The sequence below is a fragment of the Aulonocara stuartgranti genome (genome assembly GCF_965226115.1).
Source record: "Aulonocara stuartgranti genome assembly, chromosome: 16".
NCBI classification, from domain to species: domain Eukaryota; kingdom Metazoa; phylum Chordata; class Actinopteri; order Cichliformes; family Cichlidae; genus Aulonocara; species Aulonocara stuartgranti.
In genome coordinates this window covers 14,276,915-14,299,774 of record NC_138952.1, presented here as the reverse complement: position 1 = coordinate 14,299,774, position 22,860 = coordinate 14,276,915, and the positions used below count along the sequence as shown (strand labels likewise).

Below are 22,860 nucleotides of genomic sequence, written 5' to 3'. Positions count from 1 at the left end.
AATCATTTATCATTTAAAATTTTCATACAATACCAACATAAAATTATTATTAATAATAACATATTAAAATTACATAAAATGAATTTAAATAAATGAATTGGGAATTTTAAGTTTTTCTTAATAAAAACGTTCAATAATATGGTAGCCTTTAAAAAAAGTCAGTAGAAATAATATGAATTTTGATTCCTTTACTTCTAATTGAACTAATTAAAAATAACATTAAAACAATGTCATTTCCTGAAGAAGTCTCAGTTCCTAGCCTTTAGCTTTAGCTTCAATAGCTCTAAAGAACGGGATCAGTTGATGTGATAATATTAGCCTCAAAGTATAAAAATGAATGACCAGGATTCATTTGATAATATTGACCAGCTCCTCTTTCACCTCGGTAAATTCACTTATTCAGTTTATTACAGTTTATTACATCAGTTATGTTATCTTGGATTAGCATTAGCTTATTAGCTGTATGGCTAAATGTCAGTCACAAGCCAGGAAGCTAGCTAGACAACATGACAATTTAAACAATGTTAAAAAGGTTTTAGAGGTTTATTTATACTATTGTTGTTTTTGTTATTATTATGAAAGATAAGTGTTATATGTACTTTTTTATAGCTCTTCAAGCTCGGGGGCTATCTCAAAAGAAGAATGAAATTAACCAACAGACTAAAGGTATGTGTTGATGCTAATGTTGGTGTAAAACAGTGGCTTAAGAAAGGTAATGATAAACTGGGCTAAAGACAGGCCTTTGTGTCTTTTGTTATTAGATATTAAACACCATTAAGCTTTTTTTTTGTCAGTTTAAGTCACAGAGCCCCTCTTGGCCACCTTGATGTGTCCTCCCTGTTTCTGTCTGCATGTTATATTATGATTGGGTCTATATTTTGTTGTACAACACCAAAATGTTTGTAGTTTCTCCTCTGTACTACACAAAATTAAGTAATCAATACATCATTAAAGCTAAAACTCTGTACTTTAATCACATTTTGATTGTTTTATTTAAAATTCACAAGTGGTAACGTGAAGGACCAAAATCAACAAAACTGTATCTATGTCCAACAACTGTATACTTAATGTCTCAGTAGTTGTTAGTCACTTGTCCTTTTGCTGACTTCTCGCATTACGTTGAAGGGTGGTTTTCTCATATGTAGGTGTGTTTTTATTTCCTGCTTTTGTTCTCTTCCCTCATTTCTAACTGTCTGTCATTAGATTTCCTTATTTGATCACTTTCTCCTGTACTCAATCTACTCCTTTGTGTATATGTATAGACTTGCCACGTCAATTATCACCTTGTCTGTTTGTCTACCTTTTGTTTCACAAGCCCATTTCTATTTAGTTTTTCTTGTTTTGTTTATGTTTTTTTCTCTGTTTCTGTTTTTTGGATCAATGACTAAAGGGTTTTTTTGTTATGCTTGCCTGTGGGTCCAGTCTCTAGCATTTTATGATACTAAGTGGCAGTATCCTCTTTTTAATATCTGGTCACCTTGTCTTGAGTCATTTAAAAACATTGCCCATTCATTCCCTTGTATAAGGTCCATTTAGCCCACTATTGTTTAAAGATCCCTGCTTTAGTACTGATTGATCAGGCTATCCATTGAGTACACTTCCAACCACCTGACTAGCCTTAAGGGATTTGATTTTAAAGTGATAGTGTCCTTTTGAATTTCCTTATCAGCTATTAACAGAAGCACAATGTTGGGGAATCCTGTATCATGAACTTTATCTTTTAATATAAGATTATTGTGTGCTGTGTTAATGTGTTTGGCAACAGTTTCCAGAGCCAACATTGCTGAGAAGAAGTCTTACATTGAAGCAATCAACAGAAATATTGAGCAACTTGAAGAGGAAATCAGTGTGAAACAGAGCACTGTAACACGTAATAAAGCAAATGCAAAAAGGTACAGCATTTTGTAAAATTAAACAGGAAATAAATGTGCCAAACCATGATAGATTACGGTGCAGGAAGATTGTGCAAAAGTGTTGAGCCACCTCTCATTTCTTTATATTTCGCTCCAAGGAGCCAGACTTTCTTGTGATTTTTACAGTGGTCTTGAGTATTATTTCTCCAGGCTTTCTGAAGGTCTTTTAAAGTTTTTCTTTGGACATTTGGATGCTTTTTCACTCATTTTCAATCTAGTCCTTGTTCATGACCAATGTTTTTTTTGTTGTTGTTGTTTGTATCTTTATTAACACTGCCACTTAACACTGACCTGTGAATCATTCAAGCATAAAAATGCATCTAAATCAAGGAATGAACCAGTATTTAAGATAAGATAAGATAAGATAACCTTTATTAGTCCCACACGTGGGAAATTTGTTTTGTCACAGCAGGAAGTGGACAGTGCAAAAGTTATGAGGCAAAAATTAGAATACAATAAGAATAAATACAGTACACAACTGTACAGAATAGAATAAAATAAAATACTATATACAGTAGAATAAAATAAAATAAATATACAATAAGATAAAAATAGAATACAAATACTATATACAACTGAGTAAAAATACAACGATGACAGAAAGGATTATTGCACTTAGTATTATTGCATATGTATGGATGTGTGTGCTTGATCAGTTAAAGTCTTTATTATGGAGTCTGACAGCAGTGGGGAGGAAAGACCTGCGAAATCTCTCCGTCCCACACTGTGGGTGCCGCAGTCTCCCACTGAAGGAGCTGCTCAGTGCTGTCACAGTCTGCTGCATGGGGTGGGAGATGTTGTCCATCAGGGATGACAGCTTAGCCGCCGTTCTCCTGTCACTCACCACCTCCACTGGGTCCAGAGGGCATCCTAGAACAGAGCTGGCCCTTCGGATCACCCTGTTCAGTCTCTTCCTGTCCCCAGCAGAGATGCTGCCGCCCCAGCAGACCACGCCATAAAAGATAGCAGAAGCCACAACAGAGTCATAGAAGGTCTGCACATAACAGATAACGTAGCAAGGAAGTCATTTTAAACTGTATTTTTAGGCACTTTGTAATTAGCACCCTGCCCTAAAAACATATAATTTACTCCCATTTCTTGAGTCGATTCTACAAAAAATGCCAAAGATAACTCAGTTTGATAGAAATGAAATAGCATTTTGCACCAACAATGATTCCCAAAGAGCTTAGCTGAAAACTTGGTATATCGCAGGATGGTTCTTAAAAAGAAATAATAGAAAATAGGACAAGTGGAGGATAGAAGAAGTGATGGAAACATTAAAAAGCTAAAGATGAACAGGATCTCAAAGTCCTATCCTTGAGAAATAGAGAAAAAAAAAGTCCAGTAAAGACTTGACACAGGACCTGAGAGATAGATCTCTACTGTTCACTGAAACCAAACAAAATTGGTCTCACTGGAAGGATGATTGTCAAGAAGCCATTCCTAAGAAGTGGTATGCCAGGCTGAGGTATGCCAAATTACACGTGACTGGACTGAAAATCGGGGAACAAGGTCTTATGTAGTGATGAATCCCATTAGTTTAAATTGTCGTCAGTATGTACAGAGGAGGTCAGTCAAGTGTCTACAGCCAGCTATAACACATGGTTAAGGCTGGATGATGGTTTGAGGCTCCATTTCAGCCTGTGTTGTTGTCAAAACTGGTGAAGTAATGAACAAAGGACACTCTCATCAAATTTTGATCCATCGTGCACTATCCCCTAGAAACCCTGTGATTGGGAACAGCTTCATTTTTTGTTAGTTCTTTTGTAAGTTCTAAAAAAGTCTTTTACTTAATTAATATGTAGCAAGTGACAGAGTAAAAGTAAATAACCTACAGAGTACCTGCTTGTCTTTTATATAAATTTAGGATGAAGGCGACTAACGGCCTGCTTCTTCAATATGAGCAGACGTTGAAAGCAGAACTGGAGAAAAGAAAAGCCGACTACAACCATGACACGTGGGTTCATTTAGCAGCCTTGTTTGTGATTAATACTTTTGTGTGTTGGAAACAGACATGTTAAATGTTCTTTATTTATACCTAAACAGGGAGGTCTTTCAAGAAAGGATTGCAAGCTACAGAAAGATTTTCCAGGAGCATAAAGAATATTATTTACAAAATCCTCTTGCTGAAAAGCTCCTCGTGCTGAAGGCTGAAAAAGAGGAAATTGAATGTAGGATCAAAGCTTGGGATGAACAAATAACAATGAAGCAGAAGGAGCTGGACCATCTTACTGGTGATAAACCTTTCGTATCTTTGAGCTTTGCTCTGTTAGAGCTGAAAATTTTTACAGCTTGGTATACAGTCCCTTAAATTTTTGTCCGAACAGGTCCAGTAGTTACTTCATTTTCCACCGAGAAACTGCCAGATAGGTATTTTAGTGAATCACTCACAAAGAATAATCACATAGCTTACAGGAATGGTCATTTCTGACTGACCGAGCCCATTTTTTGTTTCTAGTGCTTTTGGCTTGCAGCCTGTAACAGAACAAGAGAATGGATTTGATCATCAGACAGCCAGGGACAGAGAGCCTTCCATTGACATCTCCTCTCTGCATCTCAATCAGACAACGGTACAGATTTAGTATTTTATTAAATGCATCTAAACACTGGCAAGCAATCATGAAAGGCAGTTAAAGCTGTTCCAGTTATAACTTCACACTTTGATAAATCTGAGCATTTGTTACAGAGTAGTCATAAAACATCTGATGAAGAGGTAAATGCTGAAGAGATCCATGAGGAAAACATCCAGGATTTACTCACCTGTAGTACTTCCCCAGAGGAAGGAAGTAAGGAGCTGTGGTCCAGTCAACAGTTTTGTGGTGAGTCATATGCTGAAGGGTGTGTATTCGGGGTCACTCACATTAAAAGGGGACATTATTTGACTCTTCTTACTCATAATATAGATTGATTGCTGTCTATTTCAGTCTGTCTTTGGATGATAAAGAAATATGTAAAGTAAAGATAGAAAGGACTAAAGATAGGAAAAGGGCAATCACAAGCTTTCTTTTTTAAGCCAGAGAGAAAATCTCACTATTCACCATTGAGAAATTTAATTTTTTTAAAAACAACAAATGACATATTCTGTAAATAAAACCATCCTGTTTTATAATTACAGGGAAGTCTGTGCAATTACCTACACATTTTTACAAATGTATTTTTTAAAATTGAATCCCAAACAGTCATCCTCATCATCTAGCAAGATTAAGATGACCTTGGTAACTTATGTGATACTGAAAGCTCAAGCTCGACATAACCTGTTAATCTGGCTTTGTGGTGCGCCTCTCTGGTGCCACGAGTTTAGTTTGAATGATCATGTTAATCAAACCACGTGAACAGAATATTTGCTTCTTCAGACCAGAATCAGCCAGAGGACATGCACACTGAGGAGCAGGAAGAGGAGACTTCACAAGAACACCAGGTTTTCTGATTTTTAGTTTACTATACTTGCAATTTCTGCTAATACACCTGAACCAGTTAATCAAACAAATTTGCCAAATGTATTGAATGTATAACTTTTTCTTTTTTCTTGTTATTTCTTCTTGCTGTCCTAGTTTACCTTGCTGTCTCCACAGCAGTGTGTGTTATAAATAGGTAGTTGCGGCTTCTAGTAAAGGCATTCCACAGTTTTGTATGCCTTTACTAGAAGCCGCACTGCTTATCATATAGAAACCCAGCACAGGATTAGAAATTACCACTGTTTGTCAGAAACCTACATGAAAAGCTGGGGTTGTAGGGGTTACGAGGTAACCTAACAACAGACCGAAATGTGCTGTTTTGTGGGAAATGTAGTCCAGACCTGCAAAGTATGATTTTGACATTTTTATCAATGAAATACAATTTTTAAGACTTTTAATAATCTATTCTACTGTATCAGAGAAGTTTAGAAGCCGTGTATGTTTCCAGGAAAATATCAAGTTGCTCGAGGCACTCCACAGAACAGTATTGCCACAATGGAAAACCCACTTTTACAAGTATCCATCCGAACTGTTGGAAATGCTTTGACCCCCTCGACAGGAGAAGCTGCCCACAGTTTTCTATGCAGAGGAGATTTTTGAGAGTGAGATGGAGAAGGGAGCAGCTACACATGAAGAGCAGCCACCACACGACAAGGACGATGAGGAACTCGCTACTTCTTCTCAGCCTCCATCTCAGGAGACTGATCCTCAGTCAAAAATTACAATTGCGTCTTCAACCCCGACATTCTCATTTAAGTAAGACTTTGGATGAGTGGTCTGATGCTTTGAATTACACTCACTCAAGTCCTGACAACTGGTTTTCGTGTGTTCGCTGTAGCTTTAGCCCAGCCAGCTCCAAAGATCAAGGGAGCTCTGAGACCAAATCTCCAGCTTTCTTGTTCTCTCTGAACTCTGATCCCAACACACCAGGCTTTCCTGGATTTGGATTTGATGTGGGCTCATCACAGGAGGAGGTGAGGAATAAATGATCTCACAGAAATCATTGTGTAGGTTTTTAGGCATCCAGCTCATGGTGTCTTACATGCTTGAGTTTAGGGAAACTGGACGTCCTTTTTGGCTCATGACGATGTTTTATTTCCCATCCCGTTATTATAGTTAAATCAAATCAAATCAAAATAGATCACTTTTATTGTCACATCACATGTGCCACTGGTACAGCACAAGCAACAGTGGTAACTAAAATAAACCTAAAAAAAATTTAAACTAACATAAACAATTTTGTGAACTTGGAAAATAAAATAAAACAAGATAAAAAAAACAAAACAGGAATAAATAAGGAAAAATAATTAAATATCCTTAGTTTTTGGTATCTGTTACTTTGGTAAAAATGTTACTATAGTGTTAAGGTTCAAAAATTGAGGAAGGGTACAAGAGGTGCTCGAAGAATAACCACACTGGTCCGGCCGGGTGAAGTCAAACGAAGATTTTAATTCACACGTGGGAAGATCACTGGAAACAACAATTGATCTTCGACTTAATCAAAGCATAAACAGATATTTTATACCGTCAGGGCTTAAATTTAATGACGCCCCTTCAACGTCACAGATACATTTTATACATAGATCAAATCAAAACCACAATGACTTTTGACACCGTTTAAAAGAACAATTGTCTTCTATCTTCATAACAGGTGCTTCCTGTCACTGCCGGATGCTTGCTTGTCATCCTGACACCTCAGCAGCAGTTCTGCGACAAACTGCTCTTTTTGCAACCCCAGCAAAACATGATTAAACTTTCACCTATAAATGATTCTCTAACTAAGTGTGTGTGTGTCTGTGTGCTAACCACAATTGCACCCTGTTTCACCTCGCGACTAGCTCCTAACCTCTAACCAGACAGAGAGACAGAAGCCACTCTGATATGTAACAACTGAGACTATGTATGTGTCCTCTACTAAATAAATGTTTTAATCAAGAACCCCTACTAAAAGCTTAATACAAGAATATGAACATATAAAAGATATTAAAATGAACTGTTGTGTAAGCATGTACTGCAATTCCTTCTATGTTCTAGTTTTCCCTCAGCATGGATCATCTAGACACTCTCACTAGATGAAGCTCAAAACCATTAATGAACCTGAACATCAACTCAAATAAGCACAGATATGCAATATGTATAAAATAGTTATAACTGCACCTGGAATACAAAGTTAACATCATCATAAACATCTTAAGGCCATCTTAAAGCTATCTGTTACATTGTTAAAGCAATGATCATACTGCAGATTATATTATGCTGGTAAAATACTTTTTGTTCATCCCCACAATAGCTTTCCTGATGGGGCATTGTTGGATGTGTTTTCCTAAATATTGCTTCTAACATATGGCCTCCTTATACAATAATAATTAAAAAGACTAAAACTAGCACCGAGTTTAATAAAAAGTAAATTACAACCATACAGTAAAAACTATACTGAAACAAAACTCTGGAAAATAACTGAACCTAAACTTAACTAAAAACAAATAGTCAAAATGAAAAAATAATGAAAACTGATTATAAAGTACAAAACTATTATTAACTCTGGTTTCAACCGCCACTCACACTGTGACCCATGTGGGAGGGCCAGTGTTTTGCAGAGAATTCACACCATTGCTTCTGTGACCTTTAACAGCCCTCATGACAGCATGGGCCAGCAACTCTCAGGACCAACTCCGGGAGGCTAAATATGTCAGATTCCTCTTGGATAAGGCTTGAAACTTTCTCATGAACCAAAAAATCCCCCAAAATGTCCAGTTGCCTTCAACAAACAATTAAGACAGAAAAAAGTATTTTCCTGCTTTTGGAATTACCTCCAGGTTTCTTTGCAGGACTTTTTCGGTTTCACTGGATCTTTGTTCACTGAGAAGGTAATGTTTTTTTCACTGAAAGCCTACGCTACTTCATGTCGTCTCGGTTTTGGAACAAACATACTAAACTATGATTAACCATTTCTAGAAAACCGCTGAATCTAAATCTTCAAGCAGTAAGTATCAAACCACAATGTGTTTGTGTGGTGTGTCGTTTTGGACCACTGATGTGTGCTGTATATGATTTCACAGGCCCTCAATTCCTGTTTGACCAACCAGAGACATGCGAGGACTTCCAGTTTGCTTTTGCCACCAAGAGCCCTCAATCAGCTAAAAAAGAAAATAGTGGAAATGATTTTCCATTTTCATTCAATTTCTAAGAGCTGTAAAAGTGTTTTCAAGTTAAGTTCTTCCATCTTATGTTGTGACATTAGCGGGAGCTGAAATAGCAACACATTTTTTGCTCTGTTGAGCAGTCATTATTAATTTGCAGGTTTAACCTAAAGTGAAAATTCAAACAACAATTAACTGATTTCTAATAGAGTTCAATAGAATTTTATTTAAGACAGATATAGAGACAATAATACACACGTAAGTTCATATTTCTTTACAGATTTCATTGTTCATGTGAAATAGTTTTTTGTGAAGTTTAGTTTGTTTACAGGTGTGTGTTCATATTTTGTTGTTTGCTGTTCGGTTTAAAAGGCAGAAGCAGTTTTCAGTCGAACAGTATTAAAAAAAAACAAACGAAGACACTTAACTGGCCATTTCAGGTCACATTCAGACATTTCATGTGTTAAATAAGATTATATAAGAGTATCTCAATAAACATTTAGTAGCTCTTATTTATAGCTAATAAAATATTAATAAAACTGTAATAAAACTGTTAAAAAGATTCCTTTATCATATGATTTCTGGCTCATTCACTCATGATTTTGGAGAGAAAGCATTTATAACACCTTGCATACAGTCTTGTTTCATGGCACAGTCATTAGTTAATCTATAAAATGTTTTGTTCAGTGGCACTTATGACTGTCTGTTGAGCAGTGGTTTAAATATACAAAGCCTCCCTTGGATTTTGGCACAATAAGAAAACATTTGTGCTGAATTCCTTGTCAAATAAATACTGGTACACAGGTGAGATCAGTGCTGGCATTTAGAAAGTATATTCATGGTCATTCAAGTTTAAGAGATGGGCATGGAGTAAAGGTCCCGCCACCTATTGTGCCCATACAGTATGCCCCCTAAGCACAAACAAAAAAGTCTGGGCACAAATTGGATCATGACCAGAACTTCTCTGAGCAAATAAAAGCAACTTTAGTGCAAGAAGGAGCACACAAAACCTCTGAATCCATCAGGTTAACTGATATATCAGAGGGCAGAGCAAGGGAGTTCTGCATTTTGATGGAAAGCATTGAAATATCTTTACGTGAAAACAAGAAGTCAGGCAGTCAAATTGAAAGCCCAAGCTTGTGAAGAAAGGTTACATACGATATGTGATGATGAGAATTAAAAATGATGGATAAAAGCTAAAAGGTGCAAAGCATGCTGCCATTTTACAGAGAGCTTAGAATCCACTGTCAATGCTGATGGAGCGTTGAGTCACATGTTCAATCTCTCCTGGGACATATTCATTGAAGCTGGTTTGGTACTTGGCCAACATCTTTAGCATGGGCCGCAGTTTTAACCACCACTCTACCTTGGGCATCCGGTGCCTTGGAGATTAAAAGGATAATAATTAATAAACAAGACAATGTGTTTTCCAAAAGCAGCATATTTTAGATTTTTTTTGTATTACTTACTCAAAATCGGTTATTTCCTTCAGTTCAGTGACAGAGGTGAATGAGACAACCTTCCTGTTAAGGCCGATGACACATGCTGTTTCTGGTGAGTTGGCAAACACTCGGCCTGGTGGAAAAAAATTCAGTCAATACACCTGATGTTTGACTCAGGATTGCTTCATGTTCTATCAATGCCATCCACGACTTGCAGTAAACCTACCTTGTCGGTAGTTTTCAGTCAGTTTCTCTGAAAGCCACTCGATAGCTTTCACGCCCAGCTTCGTGCCAAAATTTCTATCAAAGGGAGAAGGTGCCCCGCCCTACAGCCCAAACCGAGAACAAAATTATCACATCAAAATGCCAATTGCAGTTGAGGTCAGACATTTAAATATACTCATCACAGGCATGAATGTCATGTTGATTTGGGGCTTTTAATGATCTCTTTCAACTGTTGTTTTTCCAGGAATGACGAATTGTGTGCACACGTTTGAATTTATTTTTGGATTTTCTCTCCACACAAGGTCAAAACTGTACACACAGGTTCAAATATATATGTGCAAAAGGTTCTAAAATGGCTTTTAGCTTGGCAAGGTCAAGGACTATTAGCATCTCGTCAATGATCATGATTGACTACAGTGGTAGTTTCTCTGCTAGAATAAAAAGGTTTTTGTTTGACAGCAGTCATTGGATTGACCATTACTCAGCACAATGGGAAGGTCCAAAGAACTTAGTGACGATCTAAGAAGTATTGTCACTTGGAGCCATTTCTGACCAACCACAGATTCCAAGATCGTCAGTTCAAGCTATATGGTCTGGAGGAAGATCCAAACTGTCAACCTCAGATGAGAGGAAATTGGTTAGGATTTGCAGGAACCACCAAGGCTCAAGCCTGCTATGAAGTGGAAACTGCTGGAACACCAGCATCATTGTCTACAGTGATTCAAATGTTACAACACTATGAACTATAAGGATATGGGCCAAGAAAGAAGCCCTTTCTCCAAAATTGACACCTTCAGACTTGACATGGACAAGTCAAAAGCCTTCTGGATAAAAGACTTATGGTCAGATGAGACAAAGATTGACCTTTTAGGCCACAATGAAAAGGTAAATTTGGAGGAGTAAAAGTCAGACTTTTGAACCTAAGAACACTAACAGCATCATGCTTTGGGGCTGTTTTGCTGACAGTGGTACTGGTACATTGCAAAAAGTGAATGGAGTAATAAAGGACGAGGACTACCTCCAAATTCTTCAACTTAATCTCAGTTCAATAGCTAAATAGTTGAAATTTGGAGACAAACATGAGGACAGCATAAACCAGAAATAAAATGATAATATTCAAGGATGTTTTCATCAGCTTTTTTAACTGCAGTTGGGTGTTAATTTAAAGCGTAGTAAAGTTGATTTAGCAAGACATTGAAACTCATTCAACCTTAAGACATTCCCGAGACCACTGTCTAGCATGTTGATTTAAAAAAAATCTAAAAATAATTCAAACACATGCACCTAATTGTTGTTTTTGTTTTTTTAAGTTGTTAAAGATGCTGTACAATCAATAAAAACAGAACAGCTCAAAGAAATCATTAAAAGCACAAAACAATCATTCCCATGACGAGTCTATGTAAGCTTTTGACTACAACTCAAAGTTGGAAAACTGATCCATACCTGCTGGAGGTGTCCCAACACGTTGACTCTGCAGTCAAAGATGTTCTTCCCTTCTGATGAATACAGCTTATGGATGAAATCTGTAGTGTAGTTTTCATGGCATTTTTCATTCCTGTCATGACAGAGAACATGATCAACAAAGGAGTGCCACAGTGTTATTGGATGCAGGCTCAGCTAGACAATTATAAAAACTGATGTGGCACTTATACAATAATTATCCATAATTTTCTGCTGCTTATCCGGTATCTGGTTGCATGGGCAGGAAACTAATTTCCACAATTTGAATCTATCTATAAATACATCAATTCAACAATTTGTGTGCTTCACATGGAACATAGAGTGAAATAATGAAGTCAAAATACATAATACATCTTCTATTCTATGAGTAAATAGCTGCAAACTAAAACTTAGCTGTACTGTTCTACCTGAAGACAGTCCTGTGAGCGCTGCCTAACATGTCAATTTTAAATCTCCCATTGTTCATTTGGGCTCAGATTGGGTGACTGTCAAATCGGGTTGATCTGATATCCTCGTGTTGGTGTTGTTCCCAGATCATCATACTAAATGTTGTTCCAGGATCAACATTGCAAGTGACCAATCAGAATGTTGTGACGTCATACCTTTGAGACTTCGGGAAAAACCGGCGTAAAACAAAAAACTGTACTTAAGCTGCGTGAAACCGCCTCTGTCCGCCGATCAACGGACCCTGACCCTAACCCTAACCCTAACCGTAACCCTTTAATAAACAGTAAGCAGAATTGATATTGTCCTTGCAACATTGGAATTTCATAAATGCACGAATGGCTTGGCGCGCAAAGGAATAACGTCACAACAATGTGATTGGTCACTTGCAATGTTGAACCTGGAACAACATTTTCATGATGGTCTGGGAACAACACCAACACGAGGATATCAGATCATCCGTCAAATCGCTGCATGAGTTCCTCAATTGTTAGACTTATCAAACTATTCAGTGACCTCTTGTGCCCTCACTGTAGGAAAAAGGATACATGCAATACAGCTTTTTCCTTTAATTTGTCACTTGTTTAAATTTAGTTCACTCTATAAAATGTTACGTACCTCAGGATTAGACCTCGTTGGACATCTTTCTTCATCTTTTCAGATAAGTGCTCCACATTTGTCTGCAAACAGTTCACATTATTAGAGGAAACAGTGCTGTGAACATCACAAAAATGACTTTAGACAATATCTTTTTCTTCTACCTTAAGGTCAAGGATGTTAAAGGGATCTTCAAAAATGTAGGCTGCATCAGCACCCACTGCTATGCCAGTAGCGGATGCCAGATATCCACAGTACCCACCCATGGTCTCCACCACAAACACTCGTCTCTTGGTCCCACTGGCAGACTGCTTGATCTTGTCACAACTCTGCAGAAGAATTTGATTCTTTGGTTGTAATATGATATTTTAAGATATTTTCCGTTTGACACCATTCTCTTGAAACTCTAGAGACTGTTTTGTTGGGAAATCCAATTACATCAGCTGCTTCTGAAATACTCAGCCTGTCTGGCACCATCAACCATGCCAACCATGCTCTTTTCCCCCCATCCTCATGTCTACATGCCTGTTGAATTGCTGCCATGTAATTGGCAGATAAGATATTTGCATTAATGAACCAGTGAGCAGGAGTACCTAGCAATGTAACCTGTGAGTGTCCGCTATTAATATAGGTTTAGAGTGATAAACTGTACCGCACCGTTTCATTTTCCATGTCTTCAAAGCTGGAAGATAACATCTCAAACACTAAATGTTTCTATTTGGTTTATATGCAAAATTATAATAAAAATGAACAAAAATTAAATAAACTCAAGTCTTTTAAACAGCTTAAAGGTCAAAGCAGTTGTGATTTCAAACTTAACACTGCAAAGAACAACATTTGTACAGAAAGCCATACAAAAATATATTTCTGCTGAGCCCTACCTCCATTGCACAATTGACAGCAGTGTCTGTACCCACACTGAAGAAAGTTCCCGGGACGTTGTTGCTAATGGTAGCAGGGATAACGACCATGGGGATGCAGAGCTCATCGTAGTGAGTCCGGGCCTCGTAGAGCTCAAGCACACCTTGGTACCCCTTTGAAAGTCAAAGGCATACAGGTCAATATTAACACGGTAACTTATGGCTCGAATAATTTAGATTTGACACTTTTGTGCTTGTTATACCTCAAACCCTCCTATTACAAGCAGAGCTGAGATTTCGAACTTGGTGATGGTTTCCACAATCTTCTCCAGGTGAGAGTTGGGAAGAGTCCTTAAGAAGGAAATTAAACAAAACTTGTCATCAGCGTATGGCAAAATCTCGTAACACCTAAGCCACTGCTGCGTTAGGTTAAGCCTTTAAGATCAGGTAAAGTGATTCATATCAGTGAAACACTCACCGTTTTGTCCCCAGCAGTGAGCTTCCTTGGCCCGTCCATCCAGCCACACTGTGCCATTCCATCTCAAACACCTGCAGACAGACAGGTTGAAGAACACTTTCCTTTCAGTCTCACACAGGTTACTGTGGAACTGCTAAAATCTCCTTCAGTGTTAAAAAACAAACAAACAAAACAAAAAATTACAGCCTCACCGCTCCATCGGCAAGTCCCAGAAAGCCGTCATTGACCCCGTAGACTTTGTGTCCATGAGAGAGCCCTGACCTCACCGCCGACCTCACTGCAGAATTCATTCCTGCCGCCGGAGCTCCCACGTTCAGAATAGCAAAAGAGAAGTTGCTCTGAGGAAGCATAAGTCAGACATAAAAGAGAACACCAAGATTAAATCCTGGGATCATTTCACATCATTTATGGCTTAAACTGTCTACAAGTCCTCCAGACCTACCTTAGACTGAGGAGGCTTGTGGAAAGCGAGACTCTTGTAGATGTTCCAGTTGCTCTCAAAACTCCTAAAAGTACATCGTTAGTTTAGTTTTTTTAATTTGCAATAAAAACAATAAGGTGACATAAATCAAAACTCTCACCCTCCACGCAGTTTAATGGCTTCATCAAACCTCTTCTCATTCATGGCCGTCTGCACCAACTTAGTCTGCAAAGGGTGGTGCAGTAAAACCAGAGCTCAGCATCTCACTTCTGACCTGTTCTGTTCATTACAAATAAATTACACGAGGACAGGAGAGAGACTCACCATCTCCACACACTCCACCAGAGGGAGGCGGACTGCTTGGTTGCCCGACAGGCCGATGACACAGGCGGGGGTTTCAGGAGAAGCCTCCAAGAGGGCGACGACCGCTTCCACACCCAATATGCTGCTCTGGAAACACGTGTTTGGATATATGTGCAATTAAGACAGCACTGACATTGAATACTGGGAATTAACCTCATACTAATTTGAATATTTATTTATTTTTAAATCTACTCAGGCAGCCTTTGTTAGTATGCATCAATAGATTATTTTATTATCGGTATCAGGTCATCTTGTTGTGTATTATGCCACATACAGAAACTCATCCTGTGCTAGTTTTCTTCGTGTAATCAGTTTGTGTTAAGTCTGATTGTGGCCACTTGTTAGTAGTGCAGGTTCATTGTGTTAAATAGTGTTTAATAGGGCTGTTCGATATAACGATATATATCGGATGACGATATAAAAACGTCTATCATTTCATTTTTCGCTATCGTTTCTTTCGTGGTGTCACAAAATAAACTGTTTACGGCAATATTTTTTCATCATTTTGATGGTCACTGCAGTGGCTATATTAATTTCTTAAAGTTCTCTATTTCTCTTATATTTAATATAACCACACTATGGACAAGCGCCTGTTTTTATGGGTTGTGGTTAGCAACAACGACGGTAACACCATCGCGTGTCCGCTTGTTTATGTTCCACTTAAACCTTTCACAATAAAGCTCAAGATCCTGTTGACTTTTCAAAATAAACTGAATCACGTGAAAGAGCAGATTATTTACGGATGAGAAGTAAAAAAGAGCCGCCAGGTGCTAAAAAATAGACCTTCGACTCAAACGTTAGAACAGGCTTTTCCCCGCAGCACCCTGTGTAATAAATACTCACAAAACAACTTGTGTCTAAAAATGTATAGTTTCATGCATCGGTTAAAACACTCGACTCCAGCTACATGACGCGCAGCTGGAAACACTTCACGCAAATCGAGCTGCCCGAGATTCACAGAATTTACAGAAAATGTTACATTTTTGCGATTTATATCGTTATCGGACGATAGAATTCTTATATAAGGATAAGAGATTTTGGTCATATCACACAGTCCTAGTGTTTAATTATCATTTTAATGGTCAGCCAAAAGGAACAATCAGGAATATTGACAGAATAGCTTTGAGACGCAGTTATTTTTGTTAATGTCCCTGAATTTATTACTTCAACAATATTTACAAGTTTTATATGAATATGAAATCTGTTGTTCAGCTTACCAGCATTCTGTCAAACGCTGAGGGAATTCCTCCTCGCTGAACGTGGCCAAGTACTGTCACTCTGGTGTCATAACCCAGTCTCTCCTGCACCAGCTTAAAAACAAACACATGGAAGAATTTCAGTGTTTTATGCATTTGAAAAAGCTCTCAGCAACAGCTGTCGCCAAGAAAAACTACAGCCGACCTTTGCAGGAGTGAAATAAACAATCTATAAATCAGTATCTGATATATTCAGATTGTAGTGCTGCATTAATGTGCGTTGTCTGACTTACATCTTTTATATAATTTGAGGAGATGGGCTTGCCATTTATGTCAATGGCTCCTTCTGCGACGATTATGATGTTCAGTCTCGACCCCCCGCTTGTGCGGCTCTAGAAGGAAACGGGTAAAACATGTTATTGTGTCATTAAGCACAAACCTGTGTCCAAGTTCTTTAAAGTCAGAACAACTACAGTCAAAGGAGGACTGTTATTTCCATCTGGAGTAATTTATCTGGTGAAACGGCTCTGTTTGGGAACTTTTAAAAAATGAAAACCATAAATCAGGGAGAGCTTCCTGTACTACTCTATGTACACAAAAAAAGCTGGAGGTGGCAACAGGACAGGCAAGACCCTCATTGGACAGAGCCGACTTGGTTTGCACAGTGCCTTGCAGATGCACAGATGCTTGTATGACATTAGCAAACTGTCCTGCTTTCATGGCATGCCTAAACTGACACTATGCCCAATTCGTCTACTTCGACACAGGCCAAACCTGTCATGTGGATACACACAGTGAATGTAAATCAGTATATGCATGGGGCTAACATACAGTCTGGACTTGTGTCTTACCCCCTTTAGACGGGCACACATATTGTCCTCCCAGCCCTCCTGAGGTGGAGCCTCTGGAATAAAAACCCAGTCTGCCCCTGATGCCAGAGCTGACACTAAAGCCAAATACCTAAAGTTGTAACAAAGAATAAAAGGACAGTTAATGCATAACAAGAGCTGCATGCAGCTGCAGTGCATATGGGATAGCAAAATGGGTTAAAGTGCAACTCTCACCCGCAGTGCCGTCCCATCACTTCCAAAACAAATGCACGCTGGTGGCTGTAGGAAGTACAAAACAGTTACAGTGAGACTCTTTTCCACAAAGTATGTCAGCAAACACACAAAGAACATGCTGGTGTCTGAGAAGGCAAGTCTGGGCAAGATGGAAGTCATGCCAAAAGCCTTGAATGGTGCAAAAGACCACATTCCATTAAGAGTTAATCATTCACTGTTCAGGTATATTCAGATAACTCTGATAGGGCTGAGATTAAGTAATGCTAAATCATCAGCATTACTCCATGTCTGTTCAAGTAACTGAATACAACTACTAAAAAAAACCCCAACACACACATGAAAAGCTGGAACCACAAAATGTTTGGCATTACTTAATCGCCGACTAATCTTTTCTTGATCTACGTGCAGTATGTTTACTACCATAAATCTGCTCCTTTGAAGTAGCACTGCAGCACATGTGGTGTGCTCGACACATCTTCCTTTCTGTAACTCATTTACTAATTACTCACTTATCCAGTGACCTTGTGCATGCTTCTTTTATGAAACACCAGGCGCTTCAGTGCTGTTCCGAATTACCCAGCGGCTCACCTCTGTGCAGTGGTCATTATGGCGTCAATTATCTCCATGATGCGGTGCAGCGCAGAGTCGGCACCGATGGTCATGTCGGTGCCGCAGAAGTCGTTGTCTATGGAGCCGACGAGGCCCACGATGTTCAAGTTATAATGCTGCTTAGCCATAGTGTCTGTGATCCTTCCTTAAGTAACACACACACACACAAGTGTTGAAATTAAATAAACTCCAAACACGTTTCTGAGACTTCAACAAAAAATGACTCCACTTCTTGTTTCTGATATGCACTCTGAGTAGTTTGATCTTCTTGAGCAACACTCACCTTTCTTTACGAGTTCATCGAGTAGATCGCTCCACTCATTGCGGAAGATGTTGGCTCCGGTAAGGCTGCCGTCGCCGCCACACACGCACAGGTTGGTGATGCCTTTCTTTACCAGGTTGAAGGCAGCGGAAACTCTGCCCTCACGCGTCATGAAGGCCTTGCAGCGGGCACTGCCTATCACGGTCCCACCCTGCAGCAGAGATGTAAAACTAGTCAAAAACCAAACTAAGGCAGACAGAATATTTTAATCAGGCATTTTGTAGATCAGTGAGATTCATAAAGCAATGGTTCGCATTTTTGGTGGATACAAAATTCAAACAGCTAGTTGTGAAATAATTAGATTTTTCTCCAATTGTTTTTGTTTTGACCTCTCAAAATGCATAAACATAAACCTGGGGAGGAGGACTCACACAACAATAGAAGGGTGGGAACCACAGGTACACACAGATTAGATTTACCTGCAAACGGGATACTCTGGCAGATAATCTGGTGGTAAGCTACAATTACTACCTCACACTGAAAGACTCTGCTAACCAGGCAAGCTGCAGTTTGCATCCATGTCTGTTGGGACTCATAACATAAATGTAGTGAGATGTTTTGAAGGAATTTAATAAAAGTTATTCAGCATATTTATGTTTGGCCAATAAAAATTGCATCAGAGAGCAAACAACGCTTCAGATCTGGATGTGACAACTTCTAAAACATGGATGCTTCATCAGCACTTTCAACCCAGCAGCACAGGAGATCTACTATACTGGGCTCGAACACATTTTATCTACAGCCACTACAGTTTCAAGGTGGGCACCCAACCAAAACACAGTTCACGTATGTGAAATATGGTCACATATTTGGCACTGGATAAAGGCTGTAAAAATAAGGGAACCTTTGGCTATTTGGATAATAAATGTCAACACTTTATCCTTTTGTTTTAAGATATTTGTATTAAATTTGTCATAATAAATGTCTGAATTATGGCAACAAATGTCCCGGTGACCTTTGATCACCAAATTCCAATCCGTTCATCCTTGAATCCAAATTATTATTTGTGCCAATCTTGAAAAAAATTAATCAGATGCTTAGACTGTTCCTCCCCTATGCAAGGCCACCTGGGTTGGCTGGAAGACTGTTTACTTAGCCTGACACAATAGTGCAGCCTGCGTCTGATTAGGCTAAAAGCGCATGCAGCAAAGCTCCTTACCAGGTTACAACCAGTAATAGGAAGAGAAGAGACGAGAAGACATGGATGAAATAATAACAATAAAACTATAAAAAAAAGAGAGAAATAGAGAAAATTTTAAGCTCAGAAAAACAACAACAAAAATTCAAATTCTTTTCAGACATAAGCCACATGAATTTTTAAGGAGATCCTTAAGGGTCTTAGAGAGAGCAAAAATAGGAAACTGACAATTAATTCCTAAATTAGGTCCTCCATAAATTTAACGAGTAAAATCCATGATGGCTGAATTTAATTAGCTGCTTAAGTGTCCATGTCCTGTATGGTGGCTCAGTGTCACACTGCCCATGCTTGATATGAAAATGTCCACTCCTGAAGTGTTTTGTAGCAAAATAACTTTTACTCTGTGCTGAATATCGTCTCTTATAACAGCTACCTTTAACCACAGTAATAGTTTAACCTACCAGCTGAATAATGTCGGTCACACTGTGCCAGTGGGCCAGTTTGATGTTGTCTTCCCCATCCACCAAGCCCTGGTAACCCTGAGGAAAAGAAATTATTATGGAGGGCAGTCAAGCAATAATGAAAAAAGAACAATCTCAGAGTGTTTATAAGCTGTATTTATATGTAAAAGATGGCCAGAGTCAAAATAACACAGCGTACTACAAGTACTTTCAACTCCTCTCTTATCTACAGGGGTTTGCCACACAGATTTTAGATGCCCTTCATTAAGTGCCACTGCACAGCATGTTTACTCATTCTCCTCCTGCTCCATATCTTTAGACAGTGTCCCACATTTTGACTGATTTTGCAAGACACACAGTTTTCAAAAGTCTGGCTTTATACCCACGGCATATAAATGATTAAAATCAAATAAAGGTTAGCCTGTCTAGCCCGTCAGTAAAAGTTACAAGTTACCAAAAAGTCACTAGCATTGCAGAGTTTGGTGAATACGGTAGAAAAACACCACAAAGAAAATAAAAAGCCAATATATACTCAAAATTGTCTCCTTATTGCAAGTTATTTTTTTGCACTGTATTTTATGTGACATAAATCACTAAACATTGCTCAAATAGTCTGATATGGCTCATAAAAAGTATTCCAATCTACAAATGAAGACTGTTACCAGACAGAACAGCAGCTGAAATAACAGTAAAATAAGAATATAGGAGCATGTAAAAACTATCACATGACACCATACGAACAAACTCTAACTTGCTTTTATTCCTTTTGTATTTATTTACCAAGAGAGTTTGAAAAGTTGCATTCAAACACATTTCCACTTTGTCCAGTCTGGTCACCCACCCAGCGGGTTTTTCTACCTGAGAAACCGCATACATTAGCCACGCCCTAAATAATAACGCTGAATCAAGGTAAAACAAATACAGCATTCATGTTTTGAAAGTGACTGTAAAGTGATGGGTAAAACTTCTTTAGGAGTTATTTTATAGGAGTTTTCGTCTGACGAGTCGCCCCCTGCTGGCCATTACAAAGAACATTTCATCTGTCCCACTTGAGGACTATCTTTATTGTCCCATTTTTTTAATGCAAAGAGGCTTACATACAAAGCTTGTTTACCTCATGAATGAGATAGACCTTGGCCCCCACATAAATGCCCATCCTGGTCACAGCTCGGATGGCAGCATTCATCCCTAAATCAAGGATAAAAAGTGTTAGATCTTCCTCTTCTTGGGTCTTTGCACACAGGCTGTTGCATCACAGCTCTGCATGGGGTAATCAAACTTCATTATCTGTTATCTTCTCTGACCACAGCAATAGACAATGGGAGGCTTTGATTAGTCAGAAACAGATACACTGTGTGAGTTCAAAGGGGAGGCAGAAGGGTCTAGCCTTTTAGAAGCACTAACATTGAAGTGTTTTACACCCCTGAAAATGCTTATAAATGGTACTGTGAAGGCATAAAGCATGGGCATACAACCACATCTTAAAGTACTGCTATTATTCCACAATAGTGCATTATGTTGGATTGTCTTAGAATTACTGATGTACGAATGCAAACATCAGATTATTGCTGCAGCAAGTAAAGTAAACAAGTATTACTATAAACTCGTAGTTACTGTGTGACCTTTGATCCCTACTCATCCAGCTGCTATTCCGAGCTGACTACCAGCTGCTGTCACCTCAGCCCTCGACCTAGCCACATTTTCCCACCACACAAACACGGATTTACATCCACACATATTGTCGAGTTGTGAGGTCACCTTGTGCATCTCCACCGCTGGTCAGCACTGCCATGGCCCGACCAGCGCACGTCATCTTCAGCTTCTCTAAGTCCATCAAAGACATTTTTTAATCTCTTCTCCTCGCAGCTACAAAAAAAAAAGAGAGAATTTGAAAAAATAAAACCCGTCGGCTGGGAGAGTAAAATTAGCTCTTAGTGTCTTGATCCTAGGGAATCTAGCTGCCGCTTCCTCGTTTGCAAGTTTCTCCTCAGCAGATCGTAACTTCCAGCGGTGACACCCACAATATACAGCTGAGGGGGGATGTTTGCTCTTTTCACCCGCTCCGCCCGGAGCTGCGGTTTTCTCCACTCGCTCGTCTTCGAGAATCTCCGCCTTCTCTCTGAGCCCCGAGGCTTGTAACCGAAGGAAGTGCAACCAGCACGTACACCATGGGCAGGTATTCATACCGGAAGAAGGCGCAATCAGTGGAATAATACAGCAGCAGAACAGAGCATGTAAAACCTCAGGTCTGAAGATGTTAATGAAGTAACTTTGAGAGCCTGCCTATCAACAGGAAGGAGAAGAGCTGGTTTAAAAGCCAACTCAGTAATATTTTATAGTAAAAAATAAAAGTATACAAACTTCTGGGTATAATAAAGTATACAGTGTAGCCTCCACAGGACTACAGTAACGTGCAAATGTCTCGAGCATCCTCTCATTTGTCTGTATTCCAAGCTTTGTCATTCTTAAAAATTTTCTTCAGACATTTACTGCTTTTTCACCCCATCCCCTCCCCTTTTTTAACCTGCCACTAAACACTGACCTATGACTCATCCAACTTATCAAAGAACCATTTTTTAAATTAAAGAGCATGACAAATAACATTATTTGATCCAATTTATTTAGTTTAATTTATGGAAAATGCTGATGATAGCACAGTTTGACAGACCTAAAGTGTTTTTGTACCATAGAGGTCACTCCCAGAGAAGTTTTAGCTGAAAACTTGGCATATCTATGCAAGCTGTGCAGTGTGTTGTGAAAAAATGTGGGGAAACGGGACAAGTAGAGGACAAAAAAGGAAGTTCAAGCTTTAAAAAACATTTAAAAGAAATACTATATAAAGTAGATAAACCGGATCTGAAAGTTATGTCCTTAAGAAACCTGGTCCTTCAGCTGACCCATCTACTGCTCACTGGAGCCTCAATAGAAATGGTCTCAGTAGAAGGGTGGTTGTCAACAAATCATTCTTAAGGTGGGGAAATGTTGAATTACGCCAAAAAAAATACTCAAAAACTGGACTGAAATTAGTGACAAGAAGTCTGATGGAGTGAAGAAGCTGAAACTTTTGGTTCAAATTACTGTCAATATGTACGAAGGAGGTCAGGAGAGCTCTTCAACAGCAAGTGCCTATAGCAGTCTGTTGTTTGGAGCCGTATTTCAGCCAGTATGTTGGGGATCTTGCCAAAAGTGATGGAATTATGAACACAGAAAAACACCACCAGATTTTAACCTACCATGAAATAACAGCCAGAAGATTTCTTATCCAATGGTT

The 22,860-nt window shown here is 38.8% G+C and overlaps 2 protein-coding genes across 3 annotated transcripts; one reads left to right on the top strand and one right to left on the bottom strand.

The window, feature by feature from the left end:
* The first annotated feature begins 222 nt into the window (after positions 1-222).
* Positions 223-8,611, top strand: LOC309690625 (uncharacterized protein). Of its 2 annotated transcripts, XM_082507801.1 has the most exons (14): positions 223-385; positions 610-666; positions 1,766-1,892; positions 3,781-3,870; positions 3,960-4,147; positions 4,241-4,283; positions 4,372-4,483; positions 4,600-4,732; positions 5,267-5,331; positions 5,928-6,124; positions 6,207-6,342; positions 8,197-8,235; positions 8,324-8,351; positions 8,428-8,611. In XM_082507801.1, the coding sequence occupies exons 1-14, from the start codon at positions 334-336 to the stop codon at positions 8,553-8,555; spliced, it is 1,395 nt and encodes a 464-aa protein (XP_082363927.1). In that variant the 5' UTR covers positions 223-333; the 3' UTR covers positions 8,556-8,611. The 2 variants fall into 2 exon arrangements, with proteins under 2 accessions (XP_082363927.1, XP_082363928.1); XM_082507802.1 differs by lacking the exon at positions 1,766-1,892 and having other exon boundaries at positions 363-385.
* A 93-nt stretch (positions 8,612-8,704) lies between these two features.
* pfkla (phosphofructokinase, liver a) lies at positions 8,705-21,811 on the bottom strand. The gene is made up of 22 exons (XM_082507795.1): positions 21,348-21,811; positions 20,704-20,777; positions 19,590-19,667; positions 17,952-18,141; positions 17,648-17,813; positions 17,060-17,104; positions 16,847-16,955; positions 16,289-16,387; positions 16,017-16,109; positions 14,761-14,886; positions 14,597-14,661; positions 14,458-14,521; positions 14,207-14,353; positions 14,016-14,086; positions 13,801-13,888; positions 13,559-13,711; positions 12,842-13,006; positions 12,699-12,760; positions 11,619-11,730; positions 10,177-10,276; positions 9,978-10,083; positions 8,705-9,890 (listed from the first exon to the last, which is right to left on the bottom strand). Exons 1-22 carry the CDS (start codon positions 21,430-21,432, stop codon positions 9,743-9,745), a joined length of 2,346 nt encoding a protein of 781 aa, XP_082363921.1. The 5' UTR covers positions 21,433-21,811; the 3' UTR covers positions 8,705-9,742.
* Positions 21,812-22,860: the final 1,049 nt, after the last annotated feature.